Genomic DNA, 18,418 nt, shown 5'->3' on the forward strand with positions numbered 1-18,418 from the left:
ACAACTGGAGCACCCTCAACCTGAGCAGATGGGCCTATATCTGGTGCACCCTCAACCTAAGCATCCACTATACTTGATGCCTCATATACGCAACGAAGCCTGAGTAGCTGGGTGATGGCATCCGCCGAAATCTCAAAATGAATATCGCGTACAGTTAGGGTATGAGATGATGCATCCTGAGGCATAGACAACATCTCCATATAAAACTAGCAAACCATGGGGTATACACTCCCCCTCAGTTGGTAGATGTTGGTCCAACCTCTCGAAACAAAGACATACCTCAAACTCTTCCGGTCCCATGTCAACTCATCAAACTCGTTGATAAACACTTCACATTCAGCCATAACAGTATAACAGCCTATTCGAGAAGTGTGTCGGGTTCCTTTTCTCCCCTGTTTCCTAGTTGTCAAAGGATGAGCTATTTTTCTACAAAGAAAAAATAACAGTATATAAATATATGAGAAAAATGAATCTGTTCTGAACTACGTTTAAACGTAATAGAATAACATTCGAACATGTAAGTTTACAACGTTCAAATGTTAGAAGTCAAACAGACAAACGTTCAAACGTTAGGAGTCTAACAAGCAAACGTTTGAACATTAGGAGTAGGGGTGTAACCAGTCTGGTTCGGTTTGGTTTTGGACAAAATCTAGGACCGAACCAGTAGGCACCAGTTTTACATTTTTCAAAATCGATTATGCACCAGTTACTCTCCTAAACTAGTACTCCGGTTTTCGGTTCGGTTCAATCCAGTTTTTTGGTTTTAATAAAAATACAAATTTATTATAAAAAATCTGTTTATAAAAATTAAAAAAAAAAAACTGCTCTGTCAAAAAATTCTGTTATAAAAAAAAACTGCTATATAAAAAAACTGCTAAGTAAAAAAAAATCTGCTATATATTAGTATTAGTATATAACTATTAACTATAGTCTATATATTAGTTTTATTAATTGTTATAGTGAGTTTAGTTTATTATAACTATATTATTGATAGACTATATTGATAATATTTCTTAATATTTATGTAATGTACACATGTATAGTCTCTAGCCACGTATATAATTTAGATCTTTTATGTACAGGAAACTACTTTTTACTTTACTTGTAACTCGAGAACTTCAATATACAGAGCACTTTTCTCTCTGCTGTATTTCTCTTCCGTAACCTAGAATCCAACTTCAACTTTCTATCATGGTATCAAAAGAGAATTCTGGATCTTCTACTTCGCCTCTTCCTCCAGATCAAGATGCCTCCAATTCATACTTTTTACACAATGGTGATACTCCAGGTGCTCAACTCGTTTCTCAACCCCTTTCTGATGAAAATTATCATACATAGAATCGATCAATGACTATGGCTTTGATTGCTAAAAATAAATTTGGTTTTGTCAATGGTACTTTGCTGAAACCTTCTAAGGATAATCCTCTCTTCAATTCTTGGATTCGTTGCAATACAATGGTCCTTTCATGGATCTTGAATTCTCTGAACAAAGATATTGCTGCTAGTGTTATTTTCATTGAATCTGCTATTGATGTATGGAAAGATCTTCAAGAACGTTTTTCTCATAGCAATGGCCCTCATATTTTTCAACTCCGAAAGGGTATTTCTAGTCTGAGTCAAGAACAGTTGTCCATCAGTGCGTATTTTACTCATTTGAAGGCAGTATGGGATGAAATGCAGAATTATCGTCCATTACTGACCTGTTCTTGTGGTGCTATGAAAACTGTAGTGGAGTTTCATCATCAAGAATATGTTTTACAATTTCTAATGGGTCTTAATGACTCTTTTGCTCATATTCGAGGACAGATCTTGTTATCTGATCCTCTCCCCCCTATCAACAAAGTTTTCTCATTTGTCCTTCATGAAGAAAGACAACATCAGATCAGCCAACCCCTTCCTAGCAATTTTGCATCTGAACCTGTTGCTATGGTTACTCAGTCTTAGCCAGTTAAGTTTCAGCACAAGTTCATTGGAAAACAGTACAATTCACGCAAGGATAAGCCTTATTGCAGCCACTATGGGATTCAAGGTCACACAGTTGAGAAATGTTATCGGATTCATGGCTTTCCACCTGGCTTCAAATTCACCGAGAACAAACAAGCATCTGGACCTAGTTCTGGTCCAGTCATACCTTTTTCTCAAGAGCAGTGTCAACAACTTATCTCCATGCTTCAATCTCAATCTCTTTCTCATAATTCATCCTTTAATCCACAAAATCAACCATCTACTAATTATGTAGGTATTGTTTCATCATCTGACAATACTTCAAGTTCCAATGTTCCATTATGTTCAGGAAAAAATTCTTCTCTTCTTTCCTATTCATCTGTTTATTCTGTGAATAAAGATTTTTCTAAGGAATCTTCTATTCATTCCTAGATTTTTGACATGGGTGCAACTGATCATATGATCAACTCCCTTCATTTGTTTACTTCTGTTCCTTCTTCCATTAATATTTTAGTTCATTTGCCAAATGGTAAGTTTGTTCCAGTCACTCATACTGGTAATGTTCAACTCTCTACATCTTTATTACTTAAAGATGTTCTCTATGTTCCTTCCTTTCATTGTAATCTCATTTCAGTAAGCAAATTAGTTTCTCAAATCCCTTTTTGTCTCATATTTCTTTATCGTTTTTATTTTCTACAGGACCTCTCCAGCTGGAAGACGATTGGAGTGGGTAAAGAAACTCGAGGCCTTTATCATTTACTGCAAGGTTCACAAAAGACTATTGATGATTCTTCAATTTGTTTTTCTTCTTGTAATTTCAGTTCTACTGTCAATAATAATGCCTTTGAAATATGGCATCGTAGACTAGGACATGTATCTCATTCTCGAATGAAATTTTTACTTCATGATTTTCCTAAGGAATTGTCCAAGGAATCTTTCATTTTAGTTTCAAGTCACTCTTCTTGTAAAATCTGTCCTCTTGCAAAACAGAAAAAATTACCTTTTCCTATTAGTAGTTCAACATCTTCCTCTATATTTGATTTGGTGCATTGTGATATTTGCGGACCTAATTCAATAACTTTCTATCAGTATTAATATAGTAATTCAGTATTACTATTACTATATTATTATTTTATATGTGATTATTTAGTATAATGATTTATATACTAATTTATACATAGACTTAAAAGTATAATACTAATAGTAATATAGTATTAGACTATTAGTATTTAGTATTAGGTCATAAAATGTAAATTGTATTAATAGAAATTATATACTAATATATATAATTTATATTTATCTACAAATGTCTTATGTACTTATTAGAAAAAACATAGAGAGTTTTAAGTTTATTAGGCCATCAAAATTTAGTAATAATGTTTGAGTAATTTTCTTTCTTTTTTGGTTCTTACTTCTTATGAATCTATGATAAAATGTTATTAATAAATAATATATATTTATAATATTATATATTTAAAGCATATGATCGATTAAATTTTCATGTTTAAGATTAACCTATTATTTTATAAATTATAATAACATTATATATAATTATAATTTATATTATTATATATAATATAAAATATATTATATATAATATTAAAAAAATAAAAAATAAAAATATATTAAACAGTACCGGTTCGGTCCGGTCTAAAGATGACCAGAACCGGAACCGGACTGGTTCCGACCAGTTTTCCATTTTATAAAACCGATTCCGGACCAGATCGATCCAAAACCGGCACGATCGGTCCAGTCCGGTTTTTCGGTTTGCCGGTTAAAATTTACACCCTAATTAGGAGTCTAATGGGTAAACGTTCATGAAAGGTCAAATAGTCAAACATTTGAATGTGAGGAGCCAAAAGGCAAAACGTTCTAACCTATCCAAGAATACGTTCGAACGTCAGTAGTCAACTGGCCAAACATTCAAAGCTATTGAAGAATATGTTCAAACACTAGGCCTCAAATTGCTAGGTAAACATAACATTCGTAGAAATGTTCGAACGTACATTCGAATCTAGAGTAACATACGTTTGAATGTAAAGATAAGCGTTCGAGCATTTCCTGAGCAACATTCGAACGTTTTGACATCAACTCAGTCATTTCTGATTTCAACAAATATGCCTTTAATCTTGTAATGGTCACCGTTAAAATGAAGTATACATTTAGTGTAGACTATCTGTGGTGGCCATTTGGCCATTGGCCACTAGTGGTGGCTGAAAAAGCATGTTAGAAATCCAGCCACCATTGAATTTGAAACCAACTATAAAACTTGAGGAAATAATACAAAAAAAAAAAGGGGAGAAATGGTTACTAGATGGACACTAACATTTTGTGACGGTTGTGGTGGTGAATGACGGCGGTGTGGGATGGAGGAAATTTGAGGTTTTAGTGGATATGTCTTGAGCCATTCTGATTCACAACATATATATACGGAATGTTTGAATGTTACAACACATACATTCAAACGTTATAATACTTTCCCGTAATGTTAGAACGAGACAATTCATACATTCGAACGTTATAATACTTTCCCATAACATCGGACATGTTATGTAATGTTCGAACGTAACTAATTATATTACTATATTACAATAATATTATATTACTATATTGTAATATATTATATTACAATAGTGTATTACTATATTATATATTATTACATCTCATCTACATATATTATTATATTATATATAGTTACTTTATATAGTTACTATATTATATAATATTACTCCAAATATTAGTATACTTATATATATAGTTACTACATATTACTATATATAAGAACTATATATTACTATATAGTTAGTATATTTATATATATAGTTACTATATGGTTAGTATATAAATATTATTATATTATATATATACTATATATATTACTATTTTATATATACTATATATATAATTAGTATATATTACTCTATAAAACTATAATATATAGGGGACCTAATAAATAGTTACGTTAGCATGTCAAGAACTTTACGTTCAAATGTAAGTTCGGCACGTTCAAACGTGAAATGGGTACATTCGAACATTTATAAAAAAAATTGGCAGGACCTTTCTTGCATAAATTCTTTGGGACCTAAATTCATCTACATTCACACATTAACTGTGTTATGTTCGAATGTAATTTCTCTACCTTCGAACATGAAATTGGTACGTTCGAAAGTTTATTAAAAAATTGGCAAGACCTTTCCAGCATAAATTTTATAGAATACACTGGGACATAATTGCATGTACGTTCACATGTTAAACACATTACGTTTGAACGTTATCTATGTGAACAGAGTTTACGTGACACTTAGAGGGAGTGAAAAAATTTTGGAAACATTTGAACGTTTACAATAAGCATTCGAATATTGCGACACTAGATGCAACAACTTTGCATTTAAAAATTAGTAGCTGCAATGAGTCTATGTACTAAATATAACATCATCATTCAGTTTAGTTCAACCAATTGCAATAGGTTAAAAAAATTGAGCTTGTGACACCCAGACAAGTCTTGGGCGTATTTAAGAAATGGGGAAAACACATTCTTCCCCATTTCTTCCTCCAACGGATAGCAAAGAGAGAGAGAGCTTGTCCCATGAGGAGAGAGAGTGCTTGAGCTTGTGAGAGAGAGAGAGAGAGAGAGATGTGGGTTTGTGTAATTAATTGTTGTGTTTATTTCTTTATTTATTATGTTTGTATTTGAACTAACTAATATTAAGTTTATTTTGAAGGAATACAACTAGTTGGAGCTTGTTTCTTAGTTGTGTGAAGAATAAAGTTTGTTAACTTTAGTTAGGTATTTTCCTAAACTTGATTGTGTGAAAATATTGTGATTTTTGTGATTATATTGTGATTTATTGGAGTGTTGGATTATATTTTTGTGATTATTATTGTTGGATTATATTTTTGTGATTATTATTGTTGGATTATAAACTTTTATGTATTTTTGTTAACTAGTTAGTTAGTTTACTTTTGGAACTTAAGAATAAAACTTTATGTAATAAATATACAAGTAGTTCGTTTTAATAAAATATACTTTATAGTTAGTTTTAATATAATAAACAAATAGTTAGTTTTAATAAAATATACAACTAGTTAGTAGTTAATAAAATATATAACTAGTTAGTTTTAATAAAGTATACAATATAGTTAGTTTTAATAAAATATACAATATAGTTAGTTTAAATAAAATATAGAACTATTTTTTTTATATATAATAATAAAATATACAATATAATTAGTTTAAATAAAATATACGACTAGTTAGTTTTAATAACTAATATACAATATATATAGTTTGTTTTAATAAAATATACTATATAGTTAGTAGTTAATAAAATATATAACTAGTTAGTTTTAATAAAATATTCACTAATATTAAAAGAAATAACTAAATAATAACATATAATAAGGTTCAAACAAATGGACAAATTATTAATATCTACTAAAATTTTAAAAAACAAATATTTAATAATATAATTAATTTTATTAAAAATAAGTGATTATTAAAATACTAAGATTGAAACAAATAACTAATTGTTGATATATACACTAAGATTAAAATAAATAACTAATTAATAATATATAAAATAAGATTAAAACCTTATACCTAATTATTATTAAGAATTGTGGGATTATATTGTTATTTTGGATTATCTTGTGAATCTTGAATACAAGGAGGATAGTCCTCAATTAGAATACACTCTTTTGAGCAAGTAAGGCCAAACTTAGCCAAATGATGAGCAAGTACATTGACTTCCCTAGGGACATATTGGATAGACCAGTGCCTTGTCCTAGAAAGCAAGAGTTTGACATCTCTTAGGACTACTCCACTGGAACTCCAACTGTCTTCTCTGTGTTGGACAACTTTTACCACTGCAAGAGAGTCTCCTTCAAGGATGATATCACTCAGACCCAGTTCAGCACAAAATGAGGTAGCTCTCCGAGCAGCTACTGCTTCATCTAGCAATGGATCAAGGTCTAGGTCCAGAGATGAACATAGGGTCGCAACAATCTGTCCCTCTAAGTCCCTAACTGCCACTCCAATGCCCAGCTTTGACTTGCCTTTATCAATGGCTGCATCCCAATTGGATTTAAAAACGTTTGGTGGGGGTGCAGACCATATGTTGTTTGGAGACCTAGAAGACTTTTGTTGTTTTGGTTCACCCTCTAGCCAGGCCTTTATAGAATGCAACTGATGACTGACCTGCTTGGAGACTTGGGAAGGGGATTGGAACTGCTGTTCAAAAATCCATGTATTTCTTCTGTGCCATATTGCTTTTGTCGTGATAGCCACTTCACTGACCTCCAATGGAAGGAACTGGAAAAGGATAGGCTTCAAGATTTCCTTGAATGTTCTTGCATGAGAGCTCAGCTTCTGAATTCTTCTTGAGCTCATTGACCACACGTCTTGGGCTGCATTACAGGACCATAGAGCATGGGAGATTGACTCAGGCTTTAGTAAACAAACTGGGCAAAGGGGTGACTCAACCATTTTTCTTTTGAATAGGTTGAGATTTGTGGCAAGTGACTCAGTTGCTGCTCTCCAGAGGAATGATTTGGTAGCTTGAGTTGCCTTGATGCCCCACACTTTATTCCAGAAGCTTGAGGATGAAGTTTGGTCTGAGGTTTGTCCCACTTTGTTCTCTTTAATTGAGCCTTGTAGATGATAGGCACTCCTAACAGAGAACTTACCATTAGCTGAGCACCTCCAGGTCAACAAGTCATTGCTCCTACAAGGACTAATGGGGATCTTGCTGATCAATCCTGCCTCAGACTTAGAAAAAATTGCATATAGAAGAGGAAGGTCCCACTGCATAGAGTCTGGATCAATGAGTTCAGAAACCACTGCTTCTGCTTCCAGTATGTTAACAGGTGACTGCACTTGATAGGATGACAGACAAGGAATCCACTTGTCCTTCCAAATTCGAATCTTGCTCCCATTTCCAACTTTCCACATAAGACCTTCTTTAAGAACTGGTCTTGCAGAGATGAAGCTTTTCCACACATATGAGTCACTGGGTCTACAGATGGGTAATAGGAAATCTGAGTTAGCAAAGTATTTAGCTTTAAGAACTTGAGCAGCAAAAGATGAGAGGTTTTGGATCACCCTCCAACCTTGTTTAGCTAATGGTGCTAGATTGAAAGATTCAAAATCCCTGAAACCCAGTCCACCTTTTTGTTTTGATTTCCCTAGTGTTTGCCAGCTCAACCAATGAGTTTTGGAACTATTCTCTTTTCTGCCCCACCAAAAGGATTGTAAGAGCTGGTTAACCCTTTTAAGGATGGTCTTGGGGAATTTGAAGATTCCCATACTATACGTGGGAATAGATTGCAGAACAGCTTTCAGCAAAGTTTCTTTCCCAGCCTGAGAGAGCATATTGATTTTCCAACTAGCCAATTTAGCTTTGGTCCTATCCAGCACTGAGTTAAAGGCTTGGGTTTTACTTCTTCCCACATAAGAAGGTAGGCCCAGATATTTGTCAAAATTTCCTGAAGCTTTAATTCCTGCAAGCTGTAGGATGGCATGCTGGGTTTCAACCTTGGTATTACTGTTGAAGAAGATAGAGGATTTGTCAAGGTTAAGCCTTTGCCCTGATGCTTGTTCATAGTTGCTCAGTACATGTTGCACTTTACCCCATTTTGTTGGGTTAGATCTGCAGAAGACTAAGCTGTTGTCTGCAAAGAAAAGATGATTTACATGGATAGCCCCTCGGGCAGCTGGGACCCTTGATATGAGTCCCTGCAACTCAGCTTGATTAAGACTGTAACTTAAGAATTCAGAACATAGAATGAATAAATATGGGGATAAGGGATCCCCTTGTCTGATTCCTCTAGAAGGAGCAAAGTAGGTTCGGGGTACACCATTGATTAGAAGAGAGTAATTAACAGTGGTAACACACTGCATTACCTGGTCCACCCATTTGCTCCCAAAACCCATTTTAAGCATTACTTTATTCATGAACTCCCATTCAATCCGATCATAGGCTTTACTCATATAAAGCTTTAGAGCCATGAAACCATTATGCTTCCCTTTCAACCTGGTTTGCATAGAGTGCAGTAGTTCATAAGCAACAATCACATTGTCAAAAATCAGCCTCCCAGGAACAAATGCACTCTGAGTAGGGGAGATAAGCTTAGGCAGTATGAGTTCATTCAAGCATGTATAGAATGCATAAATTAAATCACATACATTAACTTTTTCATTGCATAGTTACTAAGAATTTGAATAAGAATAATATAGTAAGATTAAAAAAAATAACTAATTAATAATATATAATAACATTATTAAAAACTTGTAATTAATAATAATACTAGGATTAAACAACTCCCTATACTATACATAGCACAAAGCATACTAAATTTCTTCGGAAGTCTTAGTTAAGACCCAACAATGGATTCTTTACTAAGGCTTTAGACAAAGTTTAGTATGAATACACATGGGCGGTGAATGTTACAGCTTGTGTGTCTATAATATATGTTATATGTTATAGCTTGTGTGTGTGACATTGTATGAATAATCTTACTAATTCCTGAATTGTCCAGTATGAACAGTTTGAGATTATATTATCTACATTGCACATTTTCATTACTCTTTCTTTACATGTTCATGATGAAGATTTCAGTGTCTTCTTCATTTGTTCTTCGGGTATTTTGTTCGCAGAGTGACAATCCCTCTCTATGACCATGTACACTTAGAGAACTATAGGTAGGTGCTACCAAAATTTCTACTGACGTGTAGAGTAAAAGAGTGACAAAGTTTGTGCACTATGGATGATATAATCTTGAATGGCATATGACCAACCACCTTTATCTGAAGAAGATGAGGAATTGAATTGGACCATGTGATGCATGTGAAATTGGTTGCATTATACTAATTAATAATAATTTATTAGAAATAGACAAAAGTTGGATGCGTCTTGACGATAGACTTGAAAAAGACTATGTTTTGTAGACACGTGGAGTGAAAAACTTCATTGATTTTGCTCGGGCATCTACTGATAGTCGAGGTAACATAAACTGTCCATGTCGAGGGTACAAAAATTTGTGCGCTATAAGTTTGGATGAAGTAGAAAGTCATCTATTTATGAATGGTATGGATTTTGGATATTCTTGATAGGTACTACATGGTGAGCCTTATGAACAATCTGCTTTCAATACCTTTGACTGTGGTATTGAAACGAGGCATCTGGATGAGGATAATGAGCGGGATGATCCCAATGAGCGAGATAAGATGGAGGAGATGTTGGGTGACATTGGAGCTGAGATGTTTGTGAATGAAATATAATGCCTCAAGTGGCCGATGGACTAAGTCAGAGAATTTCTCTAAAATGTAGGAAGATGCAAAGCGTGAGCTTTATCCTGACTATATAAAACAAAGTAAAATGTTGTTTATTGTGCGTATACTACACATTAAGTCATTGTGTGGGATGTCGACGAAAGCAATCAACATGGTATTGGACTTATTTAATGAGGTGCTCCCTAAAGGTTCTGTATTGTCGAAATTTTTTTACGAAGCGAAACAATTGAGAAATGGGTTAGGGTTTGAGTACAAGTCGATATATGCATGTAGGAATGATTGTGTATTGTTTTGGAAGATGAATGAGGAAAAACAGGCTTGTACAGTATGTGGAGAGTAGAGGTGGAAGGGTAAAAAAAATATTCCAGTAAAAATATTACATTATTTTTCGCTGAAACCAAGATTGCAAATGCTATATATGTGTAGCAAAACAATTCAAGATATGAGGTGGCATGAGGAGAAACGAGTTAGGGATGACAGATATGAGGCATCCACCTGATAAATTGTGTGGCAAAGTTTTGATAATAAATATCCAAATTTTGGTAACGAAGCTTGTAATGTGTGTCTCGGACTAGCAACGGATGGATTCTATCCATTTGGTAATATGAGTATAAGTTACAGCACATGGCCTGAAGTGTTGATTCCAATAATCTTCCACAATGGAAGTGTATAAAGGCATCGAACTTTCTGTTAACTTTGCTTATCCCCGGCCTAAGATTGCCTGGGAATGATATTAACATAGCCGTTAATTGGAGAGGAGTTGAAAGATCTATGGGAAAATGGTGTCTAAAATTTTGATGCATACACGTCCACAACTTTTCAGATGCATGTTGTAGTATTATGGACGATAAATGATTTTTCAGCATATGGCAATCTTTCGAGTTGGAGTACTAAACGAAAATTGGCGTGTCCCACGTGTAATAAGAAGACTGTATGTGAGTGGTTAAAATATTTGCAAAAGATGTGTTTCATGGGCCATCGATGGTATTTGTTAGCAAATCATGAATGGCGAAGGGAAGGCGCTAAATTTGATAAGAGAGTGGAGGACATAATTACACCAAAGGAGTTGTTTGGGGATGATATAGTGGAACAATTGATGGAACTTGGTGTAAACAATTTTGGCAAAGGTCGGGGAAAGAAGAAGAGGAAACAAGGTACAACGGAATTGAATTGGACAAAGCAAAGTATTTGTTTTTTACTTGTCATATTGGTCATCATGCATGTTGTGACATAGTTTGGATGTAATGCATATAGAGAAAAATATTTGTGATACTATATTGGGGACATTGATGAACATTAACAAAAAGATGAAGGACATGAATAAGAAGAGGAAAGATCTTTAGAGAATTGGAATTAAACATAATCTTCATTTGCGGGTGGAAGACAATAGGGTGGTTATGCCGCATGCTTGTTTTATGATGGCAATGGATGAGAAGATGGACTTTTGCAAATGGTTGTAAGGTGTGAAGTTGCCAAACGGTTATTATGTTTCAAATCTTAGTAGATGCGTGAGCCTTGATGTATGGAAAATAAGTGGATTGAAAAGTCATGATTGTCAAGTATTTTTGCAGAAATTGTTACCGGTAGGAATTCGTGGAAAGCTGACTTCTAATGTACGTGTCGCCATAACTGAACTATGCATGTTTTTCAAGGATTTGTGCTGTCAAGTAGTAAATCGAGATGTTGTGACGCCCTCGACTCCCAAATGTGACAAGACGGGAATCGTGATACTTGGATGATGACAACACGAGTCACACACCCCAAACGCTAAGTGCTTAATGTGAACATGCAAAAGTGTACAGTAATAATTGCAACGGATAAATAAAAATATTCAACTAAGTACCAAAAGTTTTATATACAGAACCACTAAAATAAAAGTCCTTCAAAGAGGTGATATAGTTATTCATCATAATAAAGTAAAAAGCCAAAATATATAGACAAAAAGGGGGAAACAAATCCCATGATCAAAAAGCGACCATAAGTCATTCTTCCGGTGGAGCCAATCCCTCAGGCTCAAAGTCATCCTTTGCATCAAAATCTACAATTCTATAAAATGGAACAGTAGGGTAGGAATACTACGGTGAGATTATGAATCTCAGGAAGTAATCAACCAAACAATCTAAGAGATGAAAACATATTAAAACAACCAACATGTATGCATGCACATGATGAAACTTGCATGAGATCAAAACCATTATTTTTTTCGAAAATGACCATTTTTCCAATGCACGCCACAAATCCAATTTGGCCCAAAACACGTCCATTAAATACCATTTGTCATTTTTCTAGAAAATGGCCCAAACATAAATCCACAATTTTTCCAGAAAATGGCCCACATATCTATTTATCAAAATCTGCCATTTTTTTTCATAAAATGGCCCAATGTAACCATTTATACCTGCATGCACCATGATCTCCTCCAGGGACCATCCACACATCCTGGCTCCCTTTATCACACCACTGGTAACGACCATGCATGTGACTTCATAACAAGCAATGCCTAGCTCCATGCCTAGCATCCTCCAGCCCTCGCTAGCAAAGGCACGAAGTCAGCATGAGAGCTTTACCATCTCGTCCCATCCCGTTGTCGCCCAGCATCAACCTAGGGGATATCACTTAGTTTATATGCTCCCGAGTGACCAGAGGAGCTCCACCGAAATAATGCCCCATCTCGACTTTAAGTTGTGATACGCACGCACCCAAAAATCCTTTTTTCAACACGAAAACCCAGTTTTCAATCATGAGACATGAAAATGCATGCAACAGTATAACTCCACAAATAAACTCATCCTCCAATCCGGTCCAAGGCCCACATCCAACAATAACCAATCAGACTGCAGAAAACAAGTTATTGTAAAAATATATTTAACTCTCAATAAATTCTTTGAAAAATTACTTACAACAATTGAAAGGCAACTTTGGAAGATCAAGGGCGAGCTAGACCACGGGTGACTCCAAAAGTGGCGGAGCAACGGCGAAACAGTGTTTTACAATGGGTTGGCTGTGGGTCTCAAAGCTGAAAAAATGGAGGGGGAAGCTAGTGGAGGCTTGGGGGAGCCGTGGTCCAATGGGGTAGTTGCTGGAGAGAGGGGGAGTTGCTGGTGGTTGTGTGGTGGCGCAGTTGGCCGTGACGACAACACTGGGCTAAATAACCAGTGGGTTCTAGCATGCTGTGAAGAGAGGGAGGGAGCTGCGTGGGGGTTGGGTTCGGCAGGGAAGGGTGGTCGCCAGCGTGAGGGGAAGCTGATGGTGCGGTGAGCCTAGGCTGGTGGCTCATGGCGGCGTCGCTAGGCTAAAAGAGGGGATTGCGCGGGGGAGCTTCTCATTGAGTGCAAGGGAGAGGGAGGAGAGAGAGGGAAAGAAAGGAAATGGGAAAAAAAGGAAGGGCTTGGGAATTAAATCCAGGCCCTTCATCTTGGAGTCTTCAATCTAATCCAACGGTGAGGATTTAAAACACTGCTTAACTTAAAAACACAGCAACTTAGTAAATAAAATACTTAAACCCAACAATAAAAATAATATGAAATTAAGAGCCAATAAATAATAGACAGTAATCAATAACAAGAAAAACACATTAAAATAATTTATACAACTTAAACAGTAAAAATGATAAAATACTATAATAATAATCAATTTAAAATAAAAGAACCAATAAAATAATTAGTAAAATAACTAATTAAAACACAAGAAAATGAGGGATGTCACAGATGTGTTGCAGAAGATGGAATACAATATTGCAATAATACTATGTAAATTTGAGCAGATCTTTCCACCATCATTTTTTGACGTAATAGTCCATATAGCAATGCATTTATCTCGAGAGACATTGTTAGGTGGACCGGTGCAATTTCGTTGGATGTATCCAATTGAGAGATATTTGGGTAGACTAAAGCCTAAGCTGAGGGGTCAATAGCAGAGGCTTATATACATGATGAATGGTTGACATTTTTCTCTTTACATCTATGTTGGGTTGAGACACACTTTAATTGTGAAGAGCAAAATGCTGATTTTGCTGCCCCTTGCCCTCGTGAGCTATCTATGTTTTCACAGAATGTACAGTCATTGGGTGCACAAATGGGGTACAACTTAACGGTGGAGAGTTAGCAAAAATTGTGTGATATGTGCTGAATAATTATCGTGAGATTGATGACTATGACATGTATATCAATATATATTTAGAATAATTCTAATTAATATAGTATATCGAAGGTGAGTCAAGTATTCTATCTTTTTACTTCTATACAGTGAGCACATGGACAAACTTACAATAGAAGGTGTAAAGCATATAGAGGTGAGGCACGAAGAAGAATTTCCAGGATGGTTTGAACAACGCGTACACATTTAAATGTACCGTATAGTATAATATTTTCTAACCATTTCAATTTACAGTAACTTTTAATAATTTTATTACTATTTCACTTGTTAGATTTTGGAACAATATGCTCATGATCCAGAATCAGTTTTGTGGAATTGCATGCATTGGCCCTTTGTCCTTCAAATAGAGCACTTCAATACACAACATGCATGATTCGAGGTTATAGGTTCCATACAATGGACCGTGAATGGAATCAAAAGACACAAAACTGTGGTGTGTTGGTCAGAAGAAGTCATAGAACAAATGATAATAACTACTATGGTGTCATTAGTGACATTATCGGACTGAAATACCTTGGCGGGAATGCGACTTATGTATTTAAATGTAATTGGTGGGATCTAGGCAGTGGTCGAGTATCTATACATAGCGATAGTCACTTTACGAGTGTCAATACTGCATGTAAATGGTATGAAAATGATCCATTCGTATTGGCTTGTCAAGTGACCCAAGTCTATTACTTGATTAATCCAATGAAAAGGGCCGATGAAGCTAGTAGAGAGATAACTTGGTGAGTCGTACAGAAGTTTGTTCCTCAGAATATTTATTATGTAGGATTGGTGGTGGATCACGATCATAGTAGAGATGAAAATGATACTCCGATTATAAATGCTTACCAAGAAGATGGAGACGGTATTAATTTATTTGTTGACCTTGGTGCATTTGAATTAATCCCCTTATGTAGAGATAACGTCCCACCTGTACATCTCGACCCATCCATATTAAATTTAATTGAAGATTCTGACAAATCAAAAGAATCAAAATAAGAAGAAGAGTCAGAAGAAGAAGTTGATGAAAATAACGAAGAAGAAGAAGATGATGATGATGAAGGAGATTACAAAGATATTATGGAAGGAGATTTTGAGAATACATCTGAAGATGAAGAAAAAAATTACTAAATGTTTATTAACGTTTATGATCAAACAAAACTTCTTAACGTTTAAACGTATATATTAACCATCCGAGATTTCAATTTGTTACGTTTGAAAAATTATCCAATAACATGTGAATGAAACATTCAAACGTCAAAATAAAACGTCAGATATTTATTGTTCGAATGCTAATCGGTCGGGTAAATGTTTAAATGTTATATTACTATGTACGAAAGTACTTTCTATAATGGAATTCGATTGTCACAAAAAAGCGTCACATTTGAACGTTGCATCTCATGACAAACTTCCAACCGTCACCAAAAAAAAAATTGTGACAGTTGTACAGTAAAATTCTGTGTGCCTTTTTGGTGACGAATTGGGTATCTGTTGCAGTGATTGGGGGTTCATCATGTGTTTGATATTTTAGGGAATATATATATATATATATATATATGAGTCAAGTACCCTTTGTTAGGTCATTCTTTAATACAAAACTGACCACCAAATTGTCTTACATATATCCTTGGAGCATGATGTGTTTTATCTATTATGAAGGGGCGCAGACTCAAACATAATACTATGATCCAGTGCTAGCAGATCGCTCAAACATCGTCATGTGTATGTTCATGAGGATAATGTTTTCTGTTACATCAAATGAGAGTTCATTAGGATTGTTAATGTGCTGGAAGCTGACATAAGGTGTTGGTATAAATAAAACAAGAAAAAGCTCATAAAACATGCAATCATAGTACACCACGAGTCTGGCAAAAACTTCAATGTTGGAAAGAAAAATTGCTTTCACAAGGGGGGAGGGAAGTACTATTGAAAGTTGTTGCTCTTTCTATTCCCACATACACGATAAGTTGCTTTCTTTTGCCTAGTGGATTTTGTTTATAATTTAGAAGGACTTATGGCAAAATTCTGGAGGGGTCAAAAGCAAGAGGAAAGGAGGATCCATTGGGTGAGCTGGAGTAGTATGTGTTAGAGGAAATCGAAAGGGGGTATGGGTTTTAAGGATCTTAAGACCTTGAATGTTGCACTTCTTGCAAAGCAAGGTTGGAGATTGCTTCAAGATGAAATTTTTTTGCTTCATAAGCTGTTTAAGGCAAGGTATTTCTCAAAATCAGGTTTCTTTGAGGCCGGGTTGGGTCATTGTCCTTCCTTCACATGGAGAGGCATATGGGAAGCAAAGAGGTGGTTGAAAGATGGGTGTAGATGAAGGATAGGGGATGGGAAATCAGCACAATTGTGGACTGAAAAGTGGATACTTGGACATAAGCCCTTGGGTCAGGAAGGTTATGCAATTACTGAGGAGAATAGCAAGGATCTGGTAGAGATTTTGATTGATCGAACTCATAGATGGAGAAATATGGAGATGCTTAGATCTCTCTTCAATCCAAGTGTGGTTACAACTATATGTAAGTTGATGATAGGGCTAGAGAATACAACTGATAAATGGATTTGGGAGCATGAAAGAAATGGAAAGTTTTCAGTTAAAAGTTGCTATCATTTTATTTCAAAGCATTTGAGGGGTGTTGTAGCAGAGGCTTCTGAGATTGGTGGACAACATGTGGTATGGAATGCTTATGGAAAATGCCAGTGCAAAGTAAGATTAAAATTTTTGCTTGGCGAGCATGTAGAGATGGCCTCCCAACTAAAGATAATCTTCTGAAGAAAAATGTGATTTCTAAAGGTAAATGCAGTTTTTTTGATTATCCAGTTGAGGATTTAAACCATGCAGTGTTTAGTTGCAATAATCTTTGAGAGTCTTGGAAGCAGTTTGTCCCTAGCTTGGCTATAACTACAAATACTAAGCTATTTGATTTAGTTTTTTAGCTTTGTCAGAGGATGGATTATGAAAGCTTGGCCATCTTTTGCTCTCTGACTTGGGGCTTTTGGTATAGAAGGAATAAATTGGAGTTTGGGAAATTAGTGTTGCCTACAAAAAAAGGTTGGTGAGCATGCTCTAGGCATCTTGAGGAGCTTCAAATCTGTAAAGGGTCAGACTCACACAATTGCAGAAGCATCTCAGGTGATGTCTAGCTCCAATTGAGTTCTTAAAACTTAATACCGATGGGGCCATGTTTTGTGATCTTAAGAAGGTTGAGATTGGGGTGATTCTCAGGGATGACAAGGGAGAAATGATTATGGCAGCAAGTAAGGCTCAACATGAAGTGGATAATCCGGAAACTATTGAACCCTTGGCTATTTTTCGTAGTATGCAACTATGTGCTGGTATGGGTATAAAAAATTTAATTGTGGAACCAAATTTCCTTTTGCTTGTTGATTCTTTATAGAAGAATGATATGCTAGATTCTGAATTTGGGGCTCTCTTTGTTGAAGTTATGAGATTGAAGACTTGTTTTGCATCTTGTTCCTTTACACATGTTTATATAGATAGGGTAACTCGGCAGTAGGACTGTTCATCCGAGCTGGATTTTTATCCAGCCTGGTCCAGAACCCGGATACCCGGATTTCGATTTCAGATTTCAGCCCAGATTAAATCCGGGTCGAAACCCGCATCATTAAAATCGGATTTATCCAGTCCAAACCCGGGTAGGAAATCCGGGTTTCATATTCATAACTTGGTTAACCGGGTTTATATATAAAGGACTAAAAAACCCTAACCGTCTCCCTCAGTCCCCCTGTTCACTCTGAGACTTTCATCTGCTCTCTCTCTCTCTCTCTCTCTCTCTCTCTCTCTCTCTCAATCAACCCTAGCTACGAAACTGTAGCCGCCATTGTGATGATCTCAACCCCCCCCTCCCCTTTTCTTCGCCCACCAACACACTCATACCCATCAAACTCTCAAACCCATCTCTCACCGACATCCCTCTAAGCCTTCCAGACCCGGTAAGCCTCTCCATTTCTCTCCTCATTTGGGCATTTTTTCGATAAGCCTCTCTCTCTCTCTCCCCCCATCTTTGAGCATTTCGGTAA

The 18,418-nt window shown here is 35.6% G+C and overlaps 1 protein-coding gene across 1 annotated transcript; it reads right to left on the reverse strand.

The window, feature by feature from the left end:
* Positions 1-6,577: 6,577 nt before the first annotated feature.
* Positions 6,578-8,950, reverse strand: LOC122278613. The gene has a single exon (XM_043088793.1). The coding sequence runs from the start codon at positions 8,948-8,950 to the stop codon at positions 6,578-6,580; it is 2,373 nt and encodes a 790-aa protein (XP_042944727.1).
* Between the last annotated feature and the right edge of the window lie 9,468 nt (positions 8,951-18,418).

Source organism: Carya illinoinensis, chromosome 10 (assembly GCF_018687715.1).
Source record: "Carya illinoinensis cultivar Pawnee chromosome 10, C.illinoinensisPawnee_v1, whole genome shotgun sequence".
NCBI classification, from domain to species: domain Eukaryota; kingdom Viridiplantae; phylum Streptophyta; class Magnoliopsida; order Fagales; family Juglandaceae; genus Carya; species Carya illinoinensis.